Here is a 16,899-nt window from a genome sequence, read left to right as displayed (position 1 = left end):
TATTGGAGGGCAGCGTGGAGGGTAAAAATCATAGAGGGAGACCAAGGGATGAGTACACTAAACAGATTTAGAAGGATGTAGGTTGCAGTAAGTACTGGGAGATGAAGAAGCTTGCACAGGATAGAGAAGCATGGAGAGCTGCATCAAACCAGTCTCAGGACTGAAGACCACAACAACAACATGAACAACAAGGGTGATACTCACTTGCCTGAGGCACTCGTGAAGTTACTTGACATAATTACGCAATTTAAACGAAGACATTACACATAATGGTTGGACGCCTCATCTAAAACCACAGAACAAGCAGTCCATTTTCTTCGGACCCTGGTGTCTTTAGATGGCTGCTTGACTACAGGAACAGGTAGTCCACAAACAGGAGTTCATATTTCCTTTCGGAGAAGCAACAGGCTGTAAGCGGAGAGCTGCCAAAGAGAGCTTCGCAGAATCGTAGCCCACCTGCTGTCGGTTGACTCCCCACGTGAGTCCTTGGTCGCGCTGAGCCACTGCTGCGGATGATGTCATGCTCCCCCCCCCCTCCCCCCCCCCCACCCCACCACCTCGCGGCCACTGTGCTCTCCCCTCCGACCGCGACCAGCCCACGGCCGTTCCTCCGCGTAAAAGTCCGCGGGCTGGGCTGCTCTCGTCCAGTGTGACTGTTCCTCGCGATGCAGAGCTTCGCCAGGTTCCTGCTGTTGACGGCCTGCTGCTGGTCAGCGGCGTTGGCCGCGACCACCAAGGTCGTCTGCTACTTCAACACCAGCGCGCTCAAACGACCAGGTAACGACGCATACACTCGCGTGAGGTAGAGGAATTTGATCCCCAACGCAGCACATATTTTAACTGTTGTCTGGGACAATGGGCAACGCTGACTCAGAAATAAGTTAGATTAGTACGAATCCCTGGGTTCCAACCAAGATTGTGGAGGAGTTTCCTTTTGTTATCACATGAATACCAGGACTGAAACTCCCCTCCACAATATCCCCAATTGGGAACCCCTCTGTAGCACTTCCTAGTCTACTGTTACTACAATTCCAGTGCCATCAAGAGGCCAGGTAACGACAAGTACAGTCGTGCGTGATCGTGGAACTTGTACCTCAATGCAGCGTTATTTTGTAACTGTTGTCTGGCTCAATGGACAACGTTGCCCCAGAAATAGTGCAGTTCCAGCTCCTATGTTCCAGTCAATGTTTTCCGGAGGTTTCCTTTTGTTATCAGTACTGAAACTCTCTTCCCAAATATTCCCATTTGGGAACCCCTCTGTGGCACTCCCAGTCTACTGTTACAACAACACCAGTGGAGTGAAACGATCAGGTAACTACGTTTCGACCAGTGCGTGATCACGCAACTGATACCCCAAGGCAGCGGAAATTTTTACCTTTTGTCTGGGAGTATGGACAACGTCGTCCCTGAAAGAAAGCAGTTCCGTCACAGTGGTTGCAAGCAATATTTTTGAGAGGTTCCCTGTGCATTATTAGGTGAATACCAGAACTGAAAATCTCCTCACAAATATTCCCAATTGGGAGCCCCAGTGTGGCACTCCCAGAAATTATAAGAGAGGTATTTTCAAGAGAACAGTCGGACATGCAATTTGTCGCTAGTGATGGGTATAAAATAAGTTTAAAGACCACTTTCGCCATTGACAAACTGAAACAAATTATTTCAAAGGAAGCTATGTCAAATAATATAGAGCGACTTAATTACTCCCGCACCTCCAACAGATAATGAAGCAGGCGTAAGAATGTTATTTGCACAGGTCATTTCTATTTGCAAATTACTTACGTGTTTTTACAGGTATTAATAATATACAGTTATTAATATTAGTTTCATCGGCAGGGCTAAAATACACATTAATGCTTGTATTAATTAGACTGCACGAGTCGTCCTTACTCGAATGTCAGTGCTAAGCTCAGACATCCAGAAGAGAATATGGTGCACAGTTACTTTTGCCTTATGATTGGCTCTTCATCTTCGAAAACCTTTCATACCCGCCCCCAATAATCTAATGGAATCGTTGTCTACCTTTGCAGTTTCTCCCCTACAGTACTCTGTCGGACGACAGAAACGCATTAAACCGAGCGGTGTGTAACAGATTTTTTCGACGACTAAGATCTCGAGACCAGGAATGCTGTCTCCGTAAATGTTACTGCGGGGGAAAATCTTAAGTAAGGGTATATTAAGAATGTTGAAAATAGATATTATTGCTTTTCACAACCAAGCCAGAAAGAAGGTAGGAGCCACACCGCGAACACTGTCAGGTTCTCTTCCATTATTGCATGCGGCCAAGGCTGGACGTCTGGGAAAAGCATTACGCGCAATTGCTGTAATTTCACGGTTGATGTTATGGATCTTGCATAGACACAAGAAAATGCGTCGTTTCCTCTCTTACTTACATATACTGTCTCGTCAAAATAAACTGTTCCTCAGCGGGTGGATTTTTCCGTTGGCTGACTGTCGATAATGCTTCCTACATCACGATGCATAAAACAATGCCTGTGTCGTATGTTGCTACAATTAAAATGTAGTTTTACTTTTCATTGGTGGACATATCTCACAAATATCATGTAAACTCTTTCGGTCTCTGGAGTTGTTCTTGAAACATTTCATACACTTAGTTACTGAGTTTGTCAAATTACTACAGGTTGTTGTGGATGTCCATAAATTTTTAGAATCTCGTTAATGAAATGCTTGTTATTACAATGACTACCATCACGGTTAAGCATCTTTCACGCTATGCACTATAGTTTCTTTTTTAGTAGCTACTAACTTATTAGTGTTTTCCGCACTACTTTTGTTTCATACTAAACAACGAACGGGTTTCATAGCCGAGGGCGATGCGGTGCATGTCGAGCAAAGTATAATCGATAAATAACTACAACATTTAGGAGTTTAGCACTTAGGAACATTACTTCTTTTCAGATTTAAGTGGTTAGGTCTCGATGTGCGCCATTGTCTCCGAATCTTATTGGATCTGCCGACATACTGCTGTGCTGCGGCCCACAACATAAATACAGCGTATTACTTCTGTTTGCAGTCGTGCGTTCATCTGAAGGTATTTTCATGGAATACGGAAGTGAAAGGTGGACAGTAAATAGTTCAAATAAGAAGCGAATAAAAGCGTTTGAAATGTGGGACTACAGACGACGTTGAAAATTAGATGAATAGACACAATAACTAACTAGTAGATAATGAATCGAATTGGGGAGAAAAGAAGTTTATGGCATAACTTAACTAAACGAAAGGACCTATTAATAAGTCACCATCCTGAGGCATCAAAGATTCGTCAGTTTGGTAAGGAAAGAAGTGTGTGTCTTTGGAGGGGGGGGGGGGGAGGGGGGAGGTAAAATTTGTAGAGGAGAGAGACCATGGCTTGATGCAGTAATTAAGTTCAAATGGATATGGGTTGCAATTGTTATTCTTAAATGAAGAGGCTTGCATAGGATAGGCTAACGTTGGTAGCTGCATCAAACCAGCCTTTGGACTGAAGACCACAACAACACAGTAGCGCACTCTGATTCACACTGTGAGCGAGGGTATTGATGTTCTGTGATCCTCACAAGCTTCGTCTACTTTTTAGATTTCTTTGTAGCTCGTTCTCATTACTTGTGACTCACTACCGCACACACGTAAATTCAAAATCGAACTGGAAGGGGTTTAGTTCGCTTCCTGGACACCCTAGTTTAGGATTTTCTTTTTAATTTCGCTATATCATTTTATGCGAATGCAGGACTGTTTCGTTCAACAGGACCGGATTATTTGCACGAAATCATTGTCCAGTCAGAACTTGTACTCTGCCTTTAATGGCCTCCCATTCGACGGAACGTAAGCCCGCTTCTACCTTTATTCGCTGCCATTGAGGAAAGCTATAATGCAACGTGTTACAAAATTCAGTAGAAAGCTTCTTTAGTAGGTTTCTCCATAACGTTGTTTTTACTGTACGAATTACCAACCTCAGAATTCTCATTTTACGATCTCTGCTTGTGCTTGAAGTACCGGAAACAACACAATTTGAACCTTTTCTAGGATGTTAATGCGCAGATAGTTAAGCGTTCTATCACGTGCTCACTTTCTAGTACGTTCTTTGCGACACAATCATGAGAGTAAACAACAAATCTTATTCATTATATTTTCTCCAAGACGAATTACTTTTGATCGAACTCAGTACATGATCGTGAAACCAAATGAAACATATTTATGAAACATTTTTTACTGCTTCAATCACTTTTTACTAATACTTATTAGTAGGACAAGTTTCAGCAGCGTGCTGCCATGATCATGTGGTTTACAGTTACATGTACATTAACGTAAAACGTCATGAGACTGTATTCGATACAACATGATGAATTTAAGCTTAAACTAAATATGTATGAGTATCTCATAATAATTACTATAAATGAATATATTTGACAATGAACTCGCACTAGAAGGATACTTTCTAGGGATAATTATGTGTGAGTTCAGATGGTATTGTTAAGCCAAAATTATAATAAATGCCTTGAAATAAATGATAAAGAATTCTATAGTTTGTTCATGCAATATGTCGCACATGCTTATTCTCTTTTTGTAGTGAGAGGAATCTATGAATCAGATATTGCAAGAAAAATTGATGATACGCTGGTCTATAGCGCTGCCGAGACAATGGCTTCTCGCCCTCCCCCCTTATTGAGAAACTGCTCGTAAGAGCTTCACCTTGTGCGAGTGCGTTGACCTAACACAGACGTGCTAAATTCGCTGGCAACGCGTGCCTTTGCATCTACGTATATGCCTAGTCAGGCACTTCAGAGTGCCTGGCGCAAAAAACTTCGTAACGATATTAAACATTCCCTATCGTATTCCATTCACATATGGAAAAATGGTAAAATGTCTGTCTTTATGTACCGGTACGTACAGTTCGTTGAGCATTGCAGGAATCTGTCAGTTACTGCGGAAGTGGAGCCGAGGTCGATATTGACCTCGTAGAGAACTCTAATTCTGGACAAAGACTTCTTTTCTCCTGTCTGTCATTCTGGGGAAGTGGGTTGGCAAAGACTTAAGTCGAATCAGACGGAGTTGTTGAGAACTGTACATCATTTTCCGTACAATAAAACAAGGAGACTGACTACAGTAGAGTGGCAAACTATGATTTCTAAAAACTGTACCGGTTTCCAGAAAAATCGTTGGTAACTTACGTCAGCTTTCGTCAGATGTTTAATATTACATACCGGTAGATCACTAATATAAGGTTGATACGTATTGTAATTATCTAATGATTTTGTTCTTTACAACAATAAATCGCTGGTATAGCATAGTTCATTCCTTATGTGGTATGTTGTGTTCGTAAAGATACCTTGACTCGCCTTATCCGAAGAGACTTAGGGCCATTTTTGAACTAACTAACGTGGAGTATATAGTGGGAGAAAAGAGATTTATGTTCTTTTCCAATGATTCTATAATACTTGCAACTATTAATTTTTTTTTAAATTTTCGTGCAGTTGTACAATTTCGGCTTACACCACTTTTAAGTAGCTGAATACGTTTTTAGTTATGTGATCAAAAATGGTTCTGATCACTATGGGACTTAACATCTGAGGTCATCAGTCCCCTAGAATTTAGAACTACTTAAACCTAGCTAACCTAAGGACATCACACACACACACCCATGCCCGAGGCAGGATTCGAACCTGATACCGTAGCGGTCGCGCAGTTCCAGACTGTAGCGCCTAGGCCGGCCGCGGTGGTCTCGCGGTTCTAGGCGCGCAGTCCGGAACCGTGCGACTGCTACGGTCGCAGGTTCGAATCCTGCCTCGGGCATGGATGTGTGTGATGTCCTTAGGTTAGTTAGGTTTAAGTAGTTCTAAGTTCTAGGGGACTAATGGCCACAGCAGTTGAGTCCCATAGTGCTCAGAGCCATTTGAACCATTTTTTTGTAGCGCCTAGAACCGCTCGGCCACCTCGGCCGGCAGTTACGTGATCATAAAAATATTTAAGATGGGCCAGTACCGCAGAAATTGTTATGATCAGAGAGCTAACAAATATATTTACGTACTTGAGAATGGTCTAAGGCTGAAATAATACAAAGTTCGAAAACAACATAAAAATTAACACTTCATGGAAACATTTGAATGTTTCATAGCAACTGCGGACCCTTGCTCAGAGAAAATCATATTAGTTTGGACTTGACGGGAAGAGCCAAGCGAGGAGAAGTGTCTTAGGGAGAATAATATTGCAGAAAGACAATGGTTCTGTTATTTCGAAAATAGCAGTGGACAAGAAAAATTCGCCACTTCCAAGAGGACCATCAGTTTCTGAACAGCAGTATCTGAATGTTTTAAAGCTAATTGGATCAAGTCAGTCGGCATCAGTGTTGGTACGTATGGATAATTGTGACCAGACGATAACCCTGCAAAATTTACGCTCAGTGGATCTTACGTGAAAACTACAAAAATCAGAGTGTGAAAGTATGGTTGTCCTTAGTTATCTCGTTAGCGATAATCAACATTCATATCCAACGTACTTGCCATTGCCTTCATGTAAAGATGACAGCAAAAGCAAGTAAGTCCGAGCGCTATTCGAAACCTAATCCGCACGAAAGTTTGCTAACTACCCACAAGAAATAACGCTATGTGCAAGTGGGGCAAAGAAAGCGCCGAATACTACTGATTTCTAAAAAAAAAGATATAAATGCTGGCATTTATTGCGGATGACTCAAGTGCAACGCGATAAAAGAATGTTGAAGCTTGATTGCCGTATAATTCCAGCTTCATCTGTTCTTCAGATAATACACCCTCAGACTTCCACATCTCCCAATCTCTTCTCAGCAATCTTCAAGGAAACTAATTAAAACTGGTTCGATATATTTGAAGTTTTGTCTATGCGCACTTGTAGGTCAATTGTGATAGCAGTGTTGTTTAGACAAATTTATTCATATACAATGGAAGGGATTTCTTCAGACCTTCAACAAAGAAGCGCACCGAATAAAAATGATAAATTACAAGTTGTAAGAATACTAAAATAAGTTAAAGCGAGCATAGCATGTTTGAAATGACGAAGTGATGAGAGGAAATGGTCTACGCAGCCTGCAAAAAATAGTTGCTGAAAGGAGTCTGAAGCTTGGAAGACATGTACGCACGGAAGTATCTCCAAATCAGCACTGCTGTGCAAAACAGGGGTGGACGCAGAACTAGAACATGAGCTCGCAACACCTGAGAACGATCTTTTGCAAAAGGTCTTAACCGCATGGATATGAACTTGGAGGAAGCTGAAAACCTGGCAGCTGACAGAGTTCGCTGGAGGAAACTTGTTGCCCTATATAGTCCCTAGTACTGGAGGAACTAAGTCTAAATACCGTGCACTGCGTCAGCAGATATTATATACACTGTTTCCTGTTTTGTGCTATTCCTCAGTTTATTCCCAGCACTTGAGCGTTAGGTCTGTGACTAGAATCAGCTTAAGTGCAGATCTTAAGATAAGAAACTTTATCGCAAGTAACACGCTAGGCTCCCTTGGCCTACCAGTTGCGAGAGTATCGAGTTCGTTGCCTTCTCAAACCGGTTGCGTTAGAAAGCGCTGTATGATGACGCTCGCTCTTCGCTGCTGGCACAGAACTCTCACATACGCATAATTGCAGAGGTATTTCTGTAAGATCTGACGACTATGTGCCGCAAATACGATCTCAGCAACATACGTCACCCGTAACCAGATGTCGGTCCTAATTTGTAAAGACAGGTGCAGCCACAGTTCTGCCAACCAAACTGCACTGTGCCGCTACTGGAGTTTTCGGGATCTGTGAAAGGAAATGACATGACTGCCTCAAGAGTAATTACTTCATATTTCATTTCCAATTTACTGCCACTCGGACATCTCCTTTGGCGTCATTGCGAAAGAAACGATGCTGTACTTTACAGACAATATTCCCCACATTCTTCAAGGGATAGTCACGTTTTCCGAACTCGGAATCGATTTGTGACGAGTAAAAATCTTACTGCTTTGATCTCGATGCTTCTCGTTTATAAACAATCTATTACTCAGGTTCTTTAGTTTTTAAGTACACGGTAAATATAATAAGGCTATAAACGTGCATGATGTATCTGAAATGAAACTTCCGATACACAGATCACTTCTTGTTTCACCGCACTTGCATTGATAAACATTTATGAAAGTGATAGATTGGTCTACTTCCGCAATTTTTTCACGCAAATGGAATCACAAGAAAATGAGAACTAATATGTGATATTCCATGAGCCACTGAAATCGGCTGTGTGATGGTGTTTTGTTTCCAATATGAGTCTCCGAAGAGTCCAATGATTCTCAAAGGTCGCTTTGCAAAGAGAGGCCTTTTAGAATCGTTGAAATAAAAAAAAAATTACAGCTCCTGAAGACTGATTTCCTGCCTTAATTGGCAGAGGAACAAGACATACGTCACCTGTGAATACCGCCACTTTATTGTGAACACTCTTCATGAACGTATGTGCCTGTTTCTAGAGCATTTCTTCGTTAGTGTGACTTAGCGACCGACCAGCTTGTTTGGATGTAGTGTCAGCGGTTGCCAACGTTTATCTACGGTCGCGAACCACGATAACAGTTGAACTCTGACGCCGATGTTTAAAGGCAACGTGAAAAAATCGACGAATGAAGAACTCAAAAGCAAAATCGTTAGCTGATATGAGAAGAAATATGGAACTGCGAACAAATGAAAGCAACAGCACAAAAAGCATCACAACAGCGATGCAAAAGCAAGTTTGCGAAGATCAGTATATAAATAACGTTGGTAGTACCTCTATGTATCACATAGCAAAATATTTGCTAATTCTCGCTGATGTAGGTAATTTGTTTGAAACTTCGTGGTTTCGATTACGTTCGACAAAGACTAGAGGGTATTTACCTTTGCAGTTTGCAGAGATACATCATAGTTATTTTCTTTCCATTACACTGTACCTTGGATTCCTATAAGGATGGACAAACGTGCCGTTTACCTATTGCAGGGACAGATTGCTTTTTTATCTGAAACATGAGACACTAAATTTTAAATATAACTTATCTTATTAAAAGAACTTCACTGTAATTTACTGATACAACCCTTAACTCCCAGAGGGACAGCGAAGACAAGACAAGACAAGACTAATTACAGCGCACTCAGAGGTGTTAAAGCAGTCTGTCTTTCTGCACTCCATACGCGAATGGAATGAGAAGAAACCCAGAAAGGGAAGTACCCAAAGCCATGTACTTCAGTGATTTGCAGAGACACGAATAAGTGCAAAAGCGCGGCCTCTTGCGAAGTCACTCTCGGTCCCGGCGATTCTTCCTGCAGCAAGGTGTCGACACGTGCAAAAAAGGCCGGTGCTCAGAAGTTCCTGTGAGGTGTAAGGTGGGTTCTTGATGCCCCATAGATACCAAATTTTAACCACAAGCCTGCCAGACGACACCGTGGACGTAACACATGATAGGAAGGTCGTCATACCTCCCCTTACACACAGTCCACCCTTTCTCTTGACCCCTTTGCGACGGGGTCTGGGCAGTGACGTCCAGCACTGAAATAGCGCGGTTTTCTTACCGGTCGCCGAGGAAAAAATTTCGGACACTCCGCTTCACTGTTCTCAATCGACAAGTGAAGGTTTCTGGAGCTGAATAAAGTAACCCCTCCCCTGGGGCGTTCATTTTCACATGTTTCGCGGCGGAAAACGACAGTTTGCAGTGCAATGTGCAAAAGGGCGACATTCTTCACAGCCTTTGACACTGCAAACATCCCCCGGACCATTCATCCTTTCTCTAAGGACATCACGAGGCTGCACCTTACTGAACGTGATCCAACTCCTTTTAGTGTAGCGTGACCGCAATGCAACGAAATCGGAATGTGATCCATCCTTTTTGGCGTCCTTCAGTGCCATGTGCATGGGAGGGGAGGGGACGCGACATTGACACATGCGCGAATAAAACGGCAATGACTACTGCAGTTCGTCAAATTCATCAATTCCACCTGCATACCTTCACTGAGTAATTTAAAAATGTACCTGTATAGAGTCACCATTGACCGATTCCTAGGCACCTGCAAGCAGGCAACCCTCTTGACACCTCTCAGATACCGCGTGGCCCGAAGCAGGCACTAGAGCTGTAGGGTGTCGAAGGAGTTGTCTGCCCACAGGCAATCTAGTAACCAGTCAAGCGTTTTATCTGAACAGGTACATTTTTAAAGCGCTCAAGAAAGATGTGCAGGTGGCTCTGAGGGCCCGGCCAGTGTGGCCAAGCGGTTCTAGGCGCTTCAGTCCGGAACCGCGCTGCTGCTACGGTCGCAGGTTGGAATCCTGCCTCGGGCATTGATGTATGTGATGTCCTTAGGTTAGTTAGGTTTAAGTAGTTCTAAGTTCTGGGGGACTGATGACCTCAGATGTTAAGTTCCATAGTGCTTAGAGCCATTTGAAGCTCTGAGGGTGTTGCTGAACTGGGGGTGAGGGGGGGTGCGGGTCTTTGATGGATCCTTTGCTATTTTATTATGCACATTTCAATAAAGCAACCCTCTGGAATCACGCAATAGGAGGTTGCAAAAATGGAGGGACAAAAACCATAAACACTCTTTTCTGCTTTGGTTCATGTTCAGATTTCCTTGTATGGTTTTGAACGGTTCCTAGCGGTTCCAGCCTTTGTACCAGAGCAAAAATTGTGAGATTATTTTCAATGGAGTTCCAGCCCTGTCATTTCCTTAGAGAATGACCGAATCGTCTGGGGTGTATCACTAGCGTCAAAGGTTGTCTAGAACATCGTCCTGTTGCACAATGCTCTGTAAACTGTCGTTTTCAGCTGTGATATTTGTGATAGTTAACATGTCAAGGGAAGAGGTGATTTCATTCACATCCCTTAAGACACCTCCTGAGGCCTTGTCCTGACGATTCTCAGCAGCGGTGTGTTCGAAATGTTTTCTTCAGCCACCCATAACAAAACCGCATTATCTCAACCCAGGGTGTTGTGGATCTGACCTCTGTTGCAGAGGCATCAAATGAAGGGGTGAGATGTGAGTACGGTGAGATGTGATGGCCTGCCCCTAGGTGTGATACGTCCATTGTGTCGTCGGGAAGATTTCTGGTGAAACCTGATGCGAATGTGACGTCAGTAACCTACCTTACTCCTCACATGAACTTCTGAGACCTGTTTTTTTCTTTCTGTTTCTTCTTTTTTGCACGTCTCGACACCTTACTGTTGAAGCGTCGACGAAGGCTAGGTGGGTGCATTTTAATTGGTACATTGTTTGTCTATGTAACTTGGTGTGTTGTAATTCTATGAAGTCCGTTACCACTTTTGGGTCAATGTCTGGTGCAACGTATGATCATAACCAGTTTGTTCATGAAAGGAAGGAAGAGAGCAAGCAAGAAAGAAAGAAAGAATTGGCCATACCCTTTTTAAAAGAATCATCCTGGTATTTGCCTTCAGCGTTTAAAGGAAACCAGAGATTCTCAAGTCTGGATGTGCACTCCACCACCTCGAACGGTAAGTAAATTTTGGAAAGTGGGTAAACGAAAATTGCCACAAATATGTGTGAAATTGGACGTATTCAGTAGAAGAGACGTGTTTTACAGTACCGAAGCTGAACAAGTCCTCATATCACATAAGGTACACATTTTAAGAGTCCATGTTTACTAGATAATTTTTTCGTGTTTGTGTGCCATACTACGTCATCCCACAATATGCAAAGCAAAGAGGTTGCAGTAGATAGAGATGTGTTTCACAGTATCGAAGATGAAGAAGTACTCCTGTTTATTAAGGTATTCATTTTAGAGTCCATGTTTACTGGACTTTTTTGCTTCGAATGATCATTCCTGTCGTATCCCTGACCATTTCTTCTGGAATACCTTCCATGCATTGTGTATCTTTCTTGTTTGTTGTGCAGAGTAAAGATTACAGAGGTCCTCAATAGCCATTTTAGTAGTTAATACGCTGATGAGCCAAAAAATTAAGACCATCTACTGAAAAGCGTGTTCGTCCACTTCTGGAGCGCAGTTCAGCTGTAATTCTGCATGTCCTGGATTCTATAAGTACTTGGGAGGGTTGCAGAGGATTGTGCCACCAGTTTGCCACGCCCAGGCCATACACTTACCGTAATTTACGGACGAATGATTTGTGGGAGCAGAGCTGGCGCCAGATATCGTCCCAATTGGGTTTCATTGGATTCAGATGATCTGAATTTGACGGCCGATACATCAACGTGGGTTCAATATTATGCTTCAAACCCCTGCAGAACGATTCTGGCCTTGTGACACTGGCAGTTATCCTGCTGGAAGATGACATCGCTGTTGAGGAAGACATCAATCATAAGAGGTCTTTAATAATGTTCACATAGTCCACAGCTATCATGGTGCCTTCGATTACTTCAGCAGGTCCCATAGAACCCAATGTGAATGACCCCCCCCCCATAACATAATACCGCTCCCACTAGTCTGCGTCCATGGTGCGCTGCATTTTCCGAGCTTAAATGACGGCGATTCTAGACATGACCATCGATCTTTTCTAACAATAAACGGGTTTCATCCGACCAGGCGACACGATTCTGCTGACCCGTGGTCCAATCTCGATGAACTCGTGCCCACTGTAAACATAATTGACGACGTCGTTGGGCCAACGTGGGAACACTTCAGGGGTCCCCTGCTGCGGAAGGCCATGTTCAGCACTGTGCGCTGAACGTAGTGCTCCAAAACACTTGTCCCTGCGCCAGCACTGGACTCACCGTCACATCTCCCTCAGAACGCCGCCTATCCTGCATTAGAGAGCGGGCAAGCCTCCGATCCCTATGTTTTGTGAGGAGGTTTGGACGCCCAACTTCTAATCTCCGACTCGTGGTCTGAGCTTTCTTCAACCACTTTCGACAGATGCTCACGATACTGGCACACGAACAGCCGACCAGCTTCGCCGTTTCAGAGATGTTCGCTCCCAGGCACTGGGCCTCAACAATCTGGCTTTTGGTAAAGTCGCTTAAGTCGATGGACTTCGTCATTTGAGCTGCTTATCGTCGCTAGAATGATACCCCATTCGTCTCTGCTCCGCTCATATACTTCTCGTACCGTGCCACGTGCCCTCAGCGCGTTGGGCAGAGGTCACAATGTTTCGGCTCCTTGGCGTAAATTTTCTGGAGTCGAGATGCTCATAGCAGTGTCAACGTCGTTATAAATATTCCAGCCAGGGTAAACCAGAGAGACCGGCAGCATTACCTGAGGTCACTTGGCCGAGCGGTTCTAGGCGCTTCAGTCCGGAAACACGCGGCTGCTACGGTCACAGGTTCGATTCCTGTCTAGGGCATTGATGTGTGTGATGTCCTTAGGTTAGTCAGGTTTACGTAGATCTACGTCTAGGGGACTGATGACTTCAGACGTTAAGTCCAATAGTGCTTAGAGCCATTTGAACCATTTTGAGGTCGCTCAGTTACGGCGATGTTGTTAGGGGGATGTACGTATCGTAGTAGCATCGGAATTCTACACTTGTCATCGTTACATTCTATACTCACTTTTAGCAATACAGAATGCCGCTTGATAGAAAATCATTACAATCAACTACGAGTTTGCTGCGAAGATACTCATCTGATCACCATTCACGGGAGCAAGGAGGAAGAAAAAAACGTTCAAATGTGTGTGGAATCTTACGGGACTTAACTACTAAGGTCATCAGTCCCTAAGCTTACACACTACTTAAATTATCCTAAGGACAAACACTACACACCAATGCTCGATGGAGGACTCGAACCTCCGTGGGAACCAGCCGAAGGAGGAAGACGGTGGAAAACTATGTACACTTCAACGTTCTCTGCATTCAAATGCTCGTTCCAGTGCATAACAAATAAAGACTTTCTAATTATTACTTAAACAGTGTAACTAATATTCAGTACTGTAACAAAACTATGACTTTTCCCTATTGCTGTCAGGAAAACTCATTAAGGTAACCAATGATAGAAACATAATTTTCACAAGCTGCGACACTGTCGCGAAAAAACAGTGACCCGTATATGTAATCTGTTTCCTTTAATTTACGTCTATGGTCACAAACTAAAAAGTTTGTGACCATAGACGAAAATTATAGGAAACCGTAACAGAATTTGTCATTGCTTCTTAGACATCTCGACACAAAATTAAAATAACACCTTTCAGATAATGACACCTGTAAAAGTTTAGAGAGAGAAAAATGCTGCACTATAGTACATGAAAATTTCGACAGAAAGAGTTTTAGATCCACTTCAACAGACGAAAATGTAAGAATGTTTTGAAGAATGATATCTCACTCAAATAATACGACGGGAGCGAAAGAAAGGGTCACTTGTACTGATAGTTATATGACTATCACACAGAATCATTCAGAAATTCGGATGGGATATTATCACTGGTACTAATCAGTTCTATGTCTAGTCATGTTCAAGTATGTGAATGCAACAGATGTTTCAAAATGTCAGTCGCTGTTTTGCGCTCTTCGCAACCCTTCTCCAGCATGCCCATTTGTTTCTGCTTGTCTCTGATCATGTTCGATGTCTGCTGATCTGTTTACATATCGTCCAGGATTCTTCATATCCAAGAACCCATACGTCTGAGAAAGTTTCTGTGCCGTAGTTCGACTGTCAGTTTACTTTCTTTACGTTGAGTTGAGCTGCAGAGTTCGTAAATCGCTGTTGATGCGTTGTTGGATGACTGGTTGCATAGTGATTTCGTGAATTTTGAATCTCTCGTCAGTCGCGGAAATCTTAGGTTGTTTGCTTCAATTTGGGGGAGGGGGCCAGAAGCGAGGTCATCAGTCCGATCAAATTACCGAAGGATGGGGAAGGAAGTCGGCAGTGCCCTTTCAAAGGAACCATCCCGGCATTTGACGGAAGCGATTTAGGGAAATCACGCGAAACCTAAATCAGGATGGCTGGACGTGGCTTTTGAAGTGTCGTCTTCCTGAAAATGAGTCCAGTGCGCTAACCACTGCGCCACCTCGCTCGCTTACAGAAATCTTACTTCGGATATAAACTGGAAATAAGTGCGGAAATCTGTTTCCGATCGTTCGCTTAACAATGGTGCTGCACGAGATACGCTTTTCACCCCAGTAATAAAACAATGTTTCACTATATTGAAACAGGCGTTGCGGCGGCGCGGTTCCTTCCGTCCCTTTACGACGAACCTGCACATACTTGTGAACATTGTCTCAGCAGATCATCAGTAGGGAAGCCGAGCGAAATCTACTGTACTTCCACGAGAACCGGATTGCCATTAAAGTCACTAATCTACGTTTCAGGAGAAAGTTTTCACACGAAATAATGAAAGGTTGGAAATTTTGTCCTTAATTAATATATTCTGAAACTTAGGTGAACAAGTATCACTGCCAAGCCCGTGCTAGTCTTAACAGTCACTCACAATCCCTTTCCCTCACGTTAGCAAGTTTATGGTGTTGCATTTCCCGAAAACGTAATAGCTACAAAAATACGGATTGTTTTTGATTGAGAATGCTCGCCAAATATTAAGTCTGTCGGTACCTAATGCAGTCACAGTTTTTAGCCACCGACCTGCTCAATACGCCATGCGGCATTTATGTCTTTTCTCGTCACAAAATTAACTTAAAAATTCCGAAATTTCTACACACCCATCGGAATAATTATGCCGTCACTTTACAACACTTTTGATATATGAAACACTGCTAGATCCGGCAACTTATCATTTCCATCGGAACTACTACTACACACGTCCGAACTGGTTCATGGCTAGGTCCCGACTCCTCTCTAGAATACTATAAGTCTTCTCTACCAGCAGAGAAAGGCGCGCGAAGAATATTGCTTTACCATCGGTCAGTTCACTCAACAGCCAATAGCAAAACAACATTCTTTCGCGTCAGTCCTTGCTTTTCATCAATAACCAATCGTAAAATAGTAAACCTAACGACTGCACTTTTTCCCGACGCAATTATCTAATATGCTGAAGTTTTGTTCGTGCATAAAGTTATTTACTATTGTTATGTTTACCTGAATTACTTTTCCCTTTACCATAAACTTACTTTACAAATCTATTCTACAAAAATCCCCTTTGTCCACATCCATACTTCTTCAAAATGTTCCCACACTAAATCCCACTACATAACTCGTTAAACAATTATCTTCATATTAACCTTAAACCACACTCACGCATCATTCATATTGCTAAAACACATTTATAACATTTTTCATACTCAAAAAGACGTAATAACACTTTATGAAAATACTAGAACAGTTTATGAAAAAGATTCTATTACGTTAGTGCACTCTAGTGGGCACAATCGAAACTAAATCACAGTCCCCTATCCAATACTGTCCTCTATTGGCTGATACATAAACTACGTTCGCGTCCAGTCTCGTGTCACTATCTGTCACTATCCAGCTCTGAGACACATCTCCCAGTTAACCGCCTCCAAGGTAGGATCGGTATACGGCGCTACGCCTCAGCTTGATTAAAACCAAAGCTAATGATCATATCTGTAGATGCGAGGAAGGGGGGATTACTTCATTTCAAATAAAGAAGTAATAAATCTGCAGAGAAGTTTATTACATTCGTTGGAGCAACAGTTACAAGAACGACATGGGCAAGTCGTGCCACCAGCTGAAACCTCATGTTGTTAGTGTGGTTACCAGACAGCTGACGAGCGTGGAACAAACATTCTTTCCGTGACGCCGCCTTTGCAAGCTGCTGGCGCAGGATGACGTCAGCTGTGCGTCCTTCCTGTAAGTCAGCGGCTGACAGCAGCGGCTGCGTGAGAATGGAGAACAGTGTTGGCTCACTGGCTACTGGCTAGCGTTGCGCAACGCGGCGGCCAACGTCAACGGGGGACTCACCTGCTGTGAAGTGGCTGTCGGCACATCTGCTAACCAGTCCGCTTCAACAGATCGCAATAAAACACAGTTGTGCTAGTAGCTATTATCACAGGGTTGCTGTATACGTGATACTAAAATGAACG

The 16,899-nt window shown here is 43.1% G+C and overlaps 1 protein-coding gene across 1 annotated transcript in view; it reads left to right on the top strand.

Moving 5' to 3' along the window:
- The first annotated feature begins 616 nt into the window (after positions 1–616).
- LOC126194152 (chitinase-like protein Idgf4) overlaps positions 617–16,899 on the top strand; it is a 51,485-nt gene continuing 35,202 nt past the window's right edge. The window contains exon 1 of the mRNA XM_049932743.1: positions 617–777. Within this exon, the coding sequence (XP_049788700.1) occupies positions 666–777 (112 nt within the window). The 5' untranslated portion in view covers positions 617–665. The remainder of the gene's footprint in view (positions 778–16,899) is intronic.

Source organism: Schistocerca nitens, chromosome 1 (assembly GCF_023898315.1).
Source record: "Schistocerca nitens isolate TAMUIC-IGC-003100 chromosome 1, iqSchNite1.1, whole genome shotgun sequence".
In the NCBI taxonomy this organism is placed as follows: domain Eukaryota; kingdom Metazoa; phylum Arthropoda; class Insecta; order Orthoptera; family Acrididae; genus Schistocerca; species Schistocerca nitens.
Note: the sequence above shows the minus strand (reverse complement) of the source record. Positions and strands in the feature narration are given on the sequence as shown.